At 42.4% G+C, this 12,100-nt stretch overlaps 1 protein-coding gene across 1 annotated transcript; it reads left to right on the forward strand.

Annotated features, from left to right (window-relative positions):
* Nucleotides 1-3,856: 3,856 nt before the first annotated feature.
* IFIT5 (interferon induced protein with tetratricopeptide repeats 5) lies at nt 3,857-10,066 on the forward strand. The gene is made up of 2 exons (XM_003312756.6): nt 3,857-4,936; nt 7,346-10,066. The coding sequence occupies exons 1-2, from the start codon at nt 4,932-4,934 to the stop codon at nt 8,787-8,789; spliced, it is 1,449 nt and encodes a 482-aa protein (XP_003312804.3). The 5' UTR covers nt 3,857-4,931; the 3' UTR covers nt 8,790-10,066.
* The last annotated feature ends 2,034 nt before the right edge of the window (nt 10,067-12,100 follow it).

Raw genomic sequence — 12,100 nt, forward strand, 5'->3', positions numbered from 1 at the left:
ATCTACATGAATATGAGGAATAAGTTACCCATTTGTTGTCCCCTACTTGAGAGGGGAATCAACCCTGAAATCTGGGCATTGGAAGAAACAAACTGAAGCTCTAGCCTTAAGCCTTCCCAAAGGATGAAACTCTTCTTTAAACATCACAGAGAAAGCAGAAATAGCTCCTGGGGTCCTTACTCAGACTCGTGGGACAACCCCACAACCAGTGGCATACCTAAGTAAGGAAACTGATATAGTAGCAAAAGGCTGGCCTCACTGTTTAAGGGTAGTTGTGGCAGTGGCCATCTTAGTGTCAGAGGCTATCAAAATAATATAAGGAAAGGGTCTCACTGTCTGGATACTCATGATGTAAATGGCATACTAGGTGCCAAAGGAAGTTTATGGCTATCAGACAACTGCCTACTTAGATACCAGGCGCTACTCCTTGAGGGACCGGTGCTTCAAATACCTATGTGTGTGGCCCTCAACCCGCCACTTTTCTCCCAGAGGACGGGGAACCAATTGAGCATGACTGCCAACAAATTAGTCCAGACTTATGCTGCCCGAGATGATCTCTTAGAAGTCCCCTTAGCTAATCCTGACCTTAACCTATATACCGATGGAAGTTCATCTGTGGAGAATGGGATACAAAGGACAGATTATGCCATATTTAGCGATGTAACCATACTTGAAAGTAAGCCTCTTCCCCCAGGGACCAGCACCCAGTTAGGAGAACTAGTGGCACTTACCCGAGCCTTAGAACTGGGAAAGGAAAAAGCAATAAATGTGTATACAGAGAGCAACCATGCTTATCTAATCCTACATGCCCATGCTGCAATATGGAAAGAAAGGGAGTTCCTAACCTCTGGGGGAATCCCCATTAAGTAACACAAGGAAACCATGGAGTTATTGCACGCAGTGCAAAAACCCAAGGAGGTGGCAGTCTTACACTGCCGAAGCCATCAAAAGGTTAAGGAGAGGGGAGAACAGCAGCATAAGCCACTGGCAGAGGCAGGGAAACACCAGCAGAAAGGAAAGCGAGAAAGAGACAGAAAGTCAGAGAGAGAGAGAGACAGAGAGAGGAAGAGAGAGACGAAGAAGTCAAAGAGAAAGAGAGATAGAAGTAGTAAAGAGAAAACAGTGTACCCTATTCCTTTAAAAGCCAGGGTAAATTTAAAACCTATAATTGATAACTGAAGGTCTTCTCAGTAACCCTATAACACTCCAATACCACCTTGCTGTCAGTGTAAACAAGGGCATAGCCCGAAAGCACTGAGGCCACTGACAACCAGTAGCCTTCCTATCAAAAATCCTTACCCAGCAGGTTTCCTAACAGGGGATCTAAATCTTAATTAATTCCCATACAAAGGTCCCACCAGATCTAGGAGGAACTCCCTTCAGGACAGGACGGATAGATGGTTCCTCCTGGGCAACTAAGGAAAAAAAAAAACAATGGGTATTCAGTAAATAATAAGGAAACTCTTGTAGAAGCAGAGTTAGGAAAATTGCCTAATAATTGGTCTGCTCAAATGTGCCAGCTGTTTGCACTCAGCCAAACCTTAAAATACTTACAGAATGAGGAAGGAGCCATCTATACCAATTCTAAGTTAATATGGACTGAACGAGGTCGTATTAATAGCAAAGAATAATTGAAATCCCAAACTTACAAGGTTTTCAACTAACGTAAAGTTTGCTAAAAGTTAACAGTGTAACATGCATTATCCTACCACCACACACTCTCAAAGGTTCGCATGAAATAACGAAATCTATCCTCACTCTACAATCCCAAACAGACTCTTTGGCAGCAGTGACTCTCCAAAATCGCCAAGGCCTAGATCTCCTCACTGCTGAGAAAGGAGGACTGTGCAGCTTCTTAGGGGAAGAGTGTTGTTTTTACACTAACCAGTCAGGGATAGCATGAGATGCCGCCTGGTGTTTACAGGAAAAGGCTTCTGAAATCAGACAACACCTTTCAAACTCTTATACCAACCTCTAGAGTTGGGCAACATGGCTTCTCCCCTTTCTAAGTCCTGTGGCAGCCATCTTGCTGTTACTTGCCTTTGGGCCCTGTGTTTTTAACCTTCTTGTCAAATTTGTTTCCTCTAGAATTGAGGCCCTCAAGCTACAGATGGTCTTACAAATGGAACCCCAAATGAGTTCAACTAACAACTTCTACCGAGGACCCCTGGACTGACCTGCTGGCCCTTCCACTGGCTGAAAGAGTTCCCCTCTGGAGGACAATACACCTGCAGGGCCCCTTCTTCGCCCCTATCCAGCAGAAAGTAGCTAGAGCGGTCATTGGCCAAATTCCCATCAGCAATTGGGGTGTCCTGTTTAGAGAGGGGATTGAGAGGTGAAGCTGGCTGGGCTTCCGGGTCAGGTGGGGACTTAGAGAACTTTTCTGTCTAGCTAAAGGATTGTAAATGCACCAATCAGCACTCTGTGTATAGCTAAAGGTTTGTAAACGCACCAATCAGCACTCTGTCAAAATGGACCAATCAGCACTCTGTAAAATGGACCAATCAGCACTCTGTAAAATGGACCAATCAGCACTTTGTAAAGTGGACCAATCAGCTCTCTGTAAAATGGACCAATCAGCAGGATATGGGTGGAGCCAAATAAGGGAATAAAAGCAGGCCACCCCCAGCTGGCAGCAGCAACCCACTCGGGTCCCCTTCCATGCTGTGGAAGTTTTGTTGTTTCACTCTTCGCAATAAATCTTGCTGCTGCTCACTCTTTGGGTCCATGCTGCCTTTATGAGCTGTAACACTCACCGCAAAGGTTTACGGCTTCACTCCTGAAGTCAGTGAGACACTCCTGAAGTCAGTGAGACCATGAACTCACCGGGAGGAACGAACAACTCCGGACGCGCCACCTTTAAGACCTGTAACACTCACTGTGAAGGTCTGTGGCTGCACTCCTGAAGTCAGCAAGACCACGAACTCACCAGAAGGAAGAAACTCCGGACACATCTGAACATCGAAAGGAACAAACTCCGGACACGCCATTTTTAAGAACTGTAGCACTCACCACGAGGGTCCGCAGCTTCATTCTTGAAGTCAGCAAGACCAAGAACCTACTGGAAGGAACCAATTCCGGACACACCATCACCTAGGTATTAAGCTCAGCATCACTTAGCTATACTTCTTGATGCTCTCCCTCCCACCACCCCCAACTCCAACAAGCCCCAGTGTGTGTTGTTCCCCACTGTGTCCATGTGTTCTCATCATTCAGCTCCCACTTACAAGTGGGAACATGCAGTGTTTGGTTTCTGTTCCTGCATTAGTTTGCTGAGGATAATCATTGGAAATACTTGCTCTGTATTTAGATTTCATAAAATTTGCAACTTAAAAAAAGCAGATTCGTATACCTAAGTTTTTCCAAATGTAAGTTTTCTATTATCAGTTTTTAAATTTATATTAAATTAAAAATCAGGTTCTTAATAGCCACATGTGACCAGCAGTTTCTGTATAAGACAGTACAACTGTTAGAAGTGATTGCTTTAAATGAGACACTCGCTTCAGGCACTAAGTCTTGGGGGGTGGGGTGCCAGAAGCTCAGTGATCAAGGTAGACAATATTTCAATGCAATATGTTTTTAAAAATTCAAAATCAGGCCAAGCATAGTGGCTCATGCCTGTAATCCCAGCATTTTGGGAGGCCACAATGGGCGGAACAATATTTAAAGTTTAGAAAAATATTTGTGCCCAGGTGTTGGAGACCAGCCTGGGCAACATGGCAAAACCCCGCCTCTACAAAAAATTAATTAGCCCGACAGGGTGGTGCATGCATATAGTCCCAGCCACTCAGGAGGCTGAGGTGGGAGAATCGCTTGAGCCCTGAAGGTTGAGGCTGCAGTGAGCTGTCATCTCACCACTGCACTCCAACCTGAGCGACAGAGTGAGACCCTGTCTCAAAAAAAAAAAAAAAAAAAAAATCAAAATCAATGCAAAAGATGAATTATGGACAGATATTGAGGTTTTGAATACAGACATTAACTCAATAAGGGTAAGGCCCGTGTCTGTTTTCTTTATTGTTATATTGACAGTACTTTGAACAAAGTCTGGCTCTTACAGTTGTTTGTTAATATTTGCTGAATGAATTCAAAGGGGACAAAATGTTTAAGGTATGGGTGTTTGACATTTTCTGCCTAGATCCCCAATACCACTCTTGTCTTTATTGGGTCTTTATTACACAAAGCACCATTGGCGAAGGTATGGAAGAGAAGCAGTCTCCTACAATTGTGGGTAAGAGTGGATTTTTAAAGCTATTTGGCAATATCCGTCAAAACTTAAAATGTATATAGATTTTAGCTCCAAATTTCTCGGTTTACACCCAACAGAAATAACAGCATAGATGTATAGCATTGCAGTGTTGCTTGTTGAATCAAAAGACTGGAGTGGAAGCAGGGACTTCAGTTTCCGCCTGTAATCCCAGCACCTTGGGAGGCAGAGGCGGGCGCATCCCTTGAGATCACGGCTGGGTGACACAGTGAGACGCTATCTCAAACAAACAAACAAACAAACAGTTAAACGGGCAGCATGCGAACTCAGCGTACTCAGAGAGGCAGATAAAAGCCGAGACCAAAGTGAGGGAGCACAGCTGCAAATTCAACTCCGAAAGACCCTGGACTCCGCAAACGTCTGGCCGCGGCTCTTGAGCTTTTCTATTAAGTTTCGGTTTCTGAAGCTTACGTTTAGTTTCGATTTCTTAAGTTTCAGTTTCTGAGCGCTCGGCATCTGATTCAATTTCCAGTTTCCTGTTCTTGCTGGGGCTGGGGTCTCTCTTTTAACAAAGACACGCGGCGCGGCCCAGTCCCAGGGCTGCAGAGGCCTGGCGCGCGCGCGCGCACGCGCACGCCCACCGCGCGGCTTCCCGCGGTCCCCCGTGCTGAGGAGAGAGAGAGCGGAGGGACTGCGCCGTCCGGACGGCCTGCAGAGCGCTGCCATCATGAGGTAAGGGTTTTCCTCTGCCTCTCCTCCCAAGCCCTGCGTCGGCCTTTGTTTCAAACCGGGCTTCTTTTATTCATTTCCAGCGCAGTTCTGCGGCCTTTTCAGGGGCCAAGCCCCTCGCGCCCAGCAACCGGGCATCTGCGTTGGGGACCCTCCCCGGGCGCTCTGTCCCGGCGCGCGGCGTCTGAAGTCGGGCCTGTCGGGGAAGGTGGCCGAGTGGACGCTTCTCCGGAGTCCGGTCCCTCCCGAGCGCCTAAGAAGGCCGGTCAGGGAGGAGGAACAGGAGATGCTCCTCGGGAGCCTGTCCCATCCCTGGCGTCTGCGGTCGGGACTGTCAGGGTATGTGCCGGGCGACGCTCCCCCGGGAGGCCTGTCCACCCATCGCGACCCGACGGCTCTTCTCGGCAGCGGCGACGGTGACCGTGCTGGGCCCGCGGCCGCCGCCTCCGGGAAACTGGTCAGCGCCTGCAGAGCCCCCAGGCGCTGTTCCGGGGGCAGCTGCTACGTGCCACGGGTCTCCTTAGGCCTGTCGCGTGCCTCTCTTTCCAGCTGCCATTCCCTCGGTGTGGCATACGCGGTTTCGCGGCAACCCTCCAGGCGTCACATTCGCCTGCCACTGCCAGTTTGTGTTTCTGATTTCTGGGTCTGAGTTCTTCCCTTCCCGGGAGCTACCTCTGTACCAAGCAGATTGTTATCGTCCCACCCAATCCGCTGTTTTATGAGGATTTCTTTATCTGTCTCCTTTACTGATTTAGTATGATGGCGTCCTTTTCTTGATCATTTTGTATCCCCAGGGGCTAGCACCCCGCCCTGCACGTGGTTAGTGAACCTTCCGCATTTAATGAGTTGAGGAATGAGATGTTAAGGTCTTGGGCTCTAAAAGCAGAGAGTCCCTTGTTCTAAATCCCGACTGAACTCCTACTAGTTGAGTGATCCCAAAGTTTCTCAAACTCTGTGAGTCTGTTCCTTATTTGTAAAAATTAATGGTGGCCATCTCTTGGGACTGTGGAAAAGGACAGTAATAAATCCTATCAGTTGACTGCTTAGCACATAATACTTGCACAATAAATGTTAATTATTCCCATTATAAGTTTAAAAAAAAGTTTAAGTGCCACCCACACATCTAACTTTATTTTTGATACGGAGTCTCGCCCTGTCACCCAGGCTGTAGTGTAATGGCTCCATCTCGGCTCACTGCAACCTCCGCCTCCCGGGTTCAAGCGATTCTCCTGCCTCAGCTTCCCGTGTAGCTGGGATTACAGGCGTGTGCCACCACGCCTGGCTAATTTTTTGTATCTTTAGTAGAGACGCGGGTTTCACCATGTTGACCGGGCTGGTCTCGAATTCCTGACCTCGTGGTCCACCCGCCTCAGCCTCCCAAAGTGCTGGGATTACAGGCGTGAGCCACAACGCCTGGCCACATCTAACATTTGTAAGAAAGGAGAGTGCTATCAGGAAGGGGCTTGAAAACAACAACAACAATAAAAAACAACAACAACAACAACAACAACAAAAAAAACAGAAAAAGACGGTGGCGTGCACCGTATATATGCAGGATGGGGAGGAAAAGGGCTCAGCCCCATTGGGGACTGTCTCCCAAGGACAATGAAAGACTGCTTCTTCCTAGCAGAAGAACAGAATTACCGAAAGATACGTGTTACCTCTTCTGATGCAATAGCTTCTCTCTTATCAGCTTCCCAAAGACAAAGTTACAAAATTAAGTAGACAAAGTTTAAACAATAAAAATTCTCATGGTGTCCAGTTGTGCATAAATTCCAGAGCCTGGACAAACCACGTCAGTACCTGATTGAATGTCCCTTTGAGATCTTACAACCATATCCATAATACCTGAGCAGCCCTCCTCATCCTCCTTGGGCTGGGCTGGTAGAGACCTTCAAAACAGGTGTTTGTTTTAGGCAGGGGGCTGGTAAAGCCATGTTGTTGTGGATTTAAGCAGGCTGTAAGGACATGGCATATCTTGCCCATATTTTTGGTACAATTACACTAGAGAAAGGAACAATTACCAAGGAGCAATTTTACCAGGTTTCCTAGTCAGGATCAGTACTCATAATACAAAAATGGAATTTTCATATTAATTATTGAATATGTATATATTCATTCCTAATTTTCAATGGTTTAGTGATTGCCAAAAGGAAATAGATACATGTAATACAGAAAGCTCTGTCATCTCTCCAGAACTGTTTTTGCAATAAATAGTGAGAATTTAAATGAAATATTTCTAGGACATAACTGTATATAGAAGAAACTAGTATAAAGTTATGGGAACCTAATGTTTTAACTGTAAGATCAAATAGGGATAAAATTAGTTGTTATGCAAAGAACAATATTTAAGGTTTAGAAAATTATTTCTTGTATTTCTTCAAAAATTAAAAAGTATTTTATTTTTGACAGTGAAATTCCTAAGGACACCTTGAAGGCCATTCTGTTGGAGTTAGAATGTCATTTTACGTGGAATTTACTTAAGGAAGACATTGATCTGTTTGAGGTAGAAGATACAATTGGGCAACAGCTTGAATTTCTTACCACAAAATCTAGACTTGCTCTTTATAACCTATTGGCCTATGTGAAACACCTAAAAGGCCAAAATAAAGACGCCCTTGAGTGCTTGGAACAAGCAGAAGAAATAATCCAGCAAGAACACTCAGACAAAGAAGAAGTACGAAGCCTGGTCACTTGGGGAAACTATGCCTGGGTGTATTATCACATGGACCAGCTTGAAGAAGCCCAGAAATATACAGGTAAGATAGGGAATGTCTGTAAGAAATTGTCCAGTCCTTCTAACTACAAGTTGGAGTGTCCTGAGACTGACTGTGAGAAAGGCTGGGCACTCTTGAAATTTGGAGGAAAGTATTATCAAAAGGCTAAAGCGGCTTTTGAGAAGGCTCTGGAAGTGGAGCCTGACAATCCAGAATTTAACATCGGCTATGCTATCACAGTGTATCGGCTGGATGATTCTGATAGAGAAGGGTCTGTAAAGAGCTTTTCTCTGGGGCCTTTGAGAAAGGCTGTTACCCTGAACCCAGATAACAGCTACATTAAGGTTTTTCTGGCACTGAAGCTTCAAGATGTACATGCAGAAGCTGAAGGGGAAAAGTATATTGAAGAAATCCTGGACCAAATATCATCCCAGCCTTACGTCCTTCGTTATGCAGCCAAGTTCTATAGGAGAAAAAATTCCTGGAACAAAGCTCTCGAACTTTTAAAAAAGGCCTTGGAGGTGACACCAACTTCTTCTTTCCTGCATCACCAGATGGGACTTTGCTACAGGGCACAAATGATCCAAATCAAGAAGGCCACACATAACAGACCTAAAGGAAAGGATAAACTAAAGGTTGATGAGCTGATTTCATCTGCTATATTTCATTTCAAAGCAGCCATGGAACGAGACTCTATGTTTGCATTTGCCTACACAGACCTGGCCAACATGTATGCTGAAGGAGGCCAGTATAGCAATGCTGAGGACATTTTCCAGAAAGCTCTTCGTCTGGAGAACATAACCGATGATCACAAACATCAGATCCATTACCACTATGGCCGCTTTCAGGAATTTCACCGTAAATCAGAAAATACTGCCATCCATCATTATTTAGAAGCCTTAAAGGTCAAAGACAGATCACCCCTTCGCACCAAACTGACAAGTGCTCTGAAGAAATTGTCTACCAAGAGACTTTGTCACAATGCTTTAGATGTGCAGAGTTTAAGTGCCCTAGGGTTTGTTTACAAGCTGGAAGGAGAAAAGAGGCAAGCTGCTGAGTACTATGAGAAGGCACAAAAGATAGATCCAGAAAATGCAGAATTCCTGACTGCTCTCTGTGAGCTCCGACTTTCCATTTAAATACATACTCTAGGAAATTAGCTCTAAGTTTTTCCCTCCATTTTGGGTTCTCCTGTTTTGTTTTTTTTTTATTGTTTTAATCCCTTGTTTATTATAGAGCTAATATTTATTGAATAGTTATTGTGTACCAAGCATTGTGCTAAATACTTTATATGCATTATGATGAATCTTGTGCGGTTTTCTTTCTTTTTTTCTTTTTAATTAAAATACTATAATCCATTGAGAAATAGCAATATTCTAGCTATTGTAACTTCTAAAAATGGTATGGCCATTAGATCTGTGCTTTTTATCTCTGCTCTTTAAATTTCTCATATTATATAGTAAATATATTCCTACGTAAACCTTTGATACCTAGATCAGGAATATTCTTCCAGGAGTACAAAATTACATTATTGATAGTTAAGCTCTTAATTGTGTAGCTTGCAAAAGACAGCACTTTTTAGTTACAGATGTTTTGACTTTGATGAGGATATTTAGCTATCAATCTAATAGTCACCTAAAATATCTTTTTTGTTGGAAAAAAGTTTATAATAAAAAAGTTTGTCATTTCTAGTGACTTCAATAAAAGAAAAACTAGAAGAGGAGAAAAAGGATTTCCTCAAATTTTAAATATGTAACTTCAGGGATTCAATCTCCAGATGTTTATTAAGTAGCTAGAAATAATTATGTGGAAAAAAATGAATAATGGAAAATAGTGAGTCTCAAATTGTTCTCTTTTTTTTTTTAACTAAAACAAATCTGCAATGAATCTAGATGCAATTAATTTTATTCCTTCCAACTAAAATTACAATATTTTTAGGTTAAAATTATTGAGATATAAAGCAGCCATTGGGAAATTGGGAGAAATGATAAACAAATGGAAAAAGAAGATGTCCCTAACCTACACCCATAGATTACCAAGGTTTCAGTGTACTAGTTTTGAATCTGTTCTGAATGGAGTTTTTATACCCTTAATTTCTGGCCTTTGGCTATTTTAGCATTTCAAAGTGACTTCTATGAAGCTTTTTTTTTAATGTGAAATTTTCAGAATGTTGTTTTTTTCATGTAGATACTCCAGGAAGAGTTAAGCACTGCTTTCAGTTTTAATATCCACCTTGAGGGGTCGCTGCTTGAGGGCTCTTATCCCAGGGGACCTTTTAATTCGGATGTTACTTAATGTGGCTTCTCTAATGTTGTTTCTTTGATTACCGACTACACAATTATGTACCATCACAGTATTAGTGGAAAAGTACCATGTGATTTAATTCTCCATTCCTCCAATGTAACTCTTAAAATTATTATGTATGTGTGTGTGTTTTACTTTTTGTTATCATCTTTAAAATTTCTATTATGGTTTGATTATTATAAAAATAATGAATTCTCACTGTAAATTTCAAAAAAAAATTACAAAAGTATGTGAATTTAAAAATGAGAGCAGTCCCCTCACCCTACCACAGTTCCACACCCTCAAGGTAAACTTATAACTTATAATTTGATATGTATCCTTCCAGATCTTTTTTCTATACGTAATCAGACATACATATATACTGCAGTGTATCTCACGTATTAATTTTTAAAAATCTTTTGTTTTACTTAATTCTGTTTTTATTATTATTATTATTATTTTGTTTGATCTATTAAGGAAGAACAAGGAAGGGAATGATCTTTACTCAAGAATTTCAGAAAGTCAGCACTGAAGTCCTGACCTGTCAGTAGACACATTTGTCCCTTTCAAATATTTTAGGATATTCTAGCAAAGCAGGCCATTTCTCCCACCTGAAAGTACATAACTTCTATCACTTGCCACATAATTAAAAAAACTCACATTAAGCGGTTACTCAGACAGTTAATCATAGAAAAGATTATTTGCTTCATCAGTTCATAGAAAAGATTATTTGCTTCATCAGTTAACTTGTTTTTATAAATCAGGGCTGTGTTCATACACAGAAGGGGCCTGAGATTTCTGCACTTTAAACAAGCTCCTCCTAGGTGAGGATGCTGTGGCTGTTCTAATTACATTTTGAGTTGTAAGGTCTACAGCATTGTTCCTCAAACTTGGCTACATATTGGAATCACCTAAAAAGTTAAAACAAAACATGGATGTCTGGGTCCCGCCCCATAGAGAATGACTTAATTGGCATGGGGTGCAGTCCAGGCATCATGATTTTTAGATTTCCCAGTTGGAACTTGTGCAGCAAAGTTTGGGAGCTACTGATGTACATGTGAAAAGTAAGTATAAATGGAATAAAATTAATTAGGCTAGTAGGCTTAACCCAGGAAATCCTAAGTTCCTTGAATATCCAGTTTGCATTTGGACTCCTCATCATATACTTGGTATATAATACTCTAATAAAGGCTGCCTGAGTTGAATTGTATATTGTCCTGCACCTACCTCTGAAAACTGCCCTTACCAACTGACTCAAAGTCTCTGAAATGGGTCCAAATCGTACTTAGTTAGATGAACTCATCCTGTCAAGCCTGATAAGAATCCTATGATGCCAGGCCCAAGTTGTTTTGTTGCCTATTAGACAAACTCATAAATATGCCCAGAAAAGTGGCTGTGATTGCTCTTCAGGGTAATTTGACCCTTCCGGAAAAGAAGTGCTGCCTCTCCAAATCTTGAAGGTGCTCTTGGAAACTACTTCATTCAGCACTAAAGGTACGCTCCCTGACTCACAAAAGCTGAGAAAAGCCCTTTCAACAAATGATAAATCAGCTGGCAGAAAAACTGGCTTCCCAGTCATGGAGCTCTTAAAGATATTTGCTTCCTTTCTGGGTGCAGAAATAGTCTTACCAGTTGATCACATGCTATCAGCCAGTTTCAAAAGCAATATAAGCTGTTACTATTCCTTTCTAGATTGAGTCAACGATGCTGATTACTTCAGTTCAGGAACAACCTTGTAGACAACACAGAGCTTTAAAATCAGGAGGACCTTGAGAAAATCCCTACTCCAACCAACTTTATTGATATGAAGATTGAGACCAGGACTGGTGATATGACTTAAGGTTTCACAACTAATTTGTGGACCATAATTTCTTTCTCTTGGCTGCTGGTTCAGTAGCACTCATGCCCATTTTACAGTTTCTACCGATAATCATTTGTTGGAGGCAACAGACTCCATTTGTTGGAGTCTGTCAAACTCAATTGACAGAGTTTATCTGGCCATGATGTGACTATGCTTATGTGACATCACCTACAACACAGGCAGGCCCAAGGATAGTCCTTTTATGGAATATGTTCATTACTGAGATTAAGGTACATGACAGAACTATAAAACAATGTGGCATGTTTTTATATAATTGGTGAATTACAAGAAATGAAAATCCATTTA

Source organism: Pan troglodytes, chromosome 8 (genome assembly GCF_028858775.2).
Source record: "Pan troglodytes isolate AG18354 chromosome 8, NHGRI_mPanTro3-v2.0_pri, whole genome shotgun sequence".
Taxonomy (NCBI): Eukaryota; Metazoa; Chordata; class Mammalia; order Primates; family Hominidae; genus Pan; species Pan troglodytes.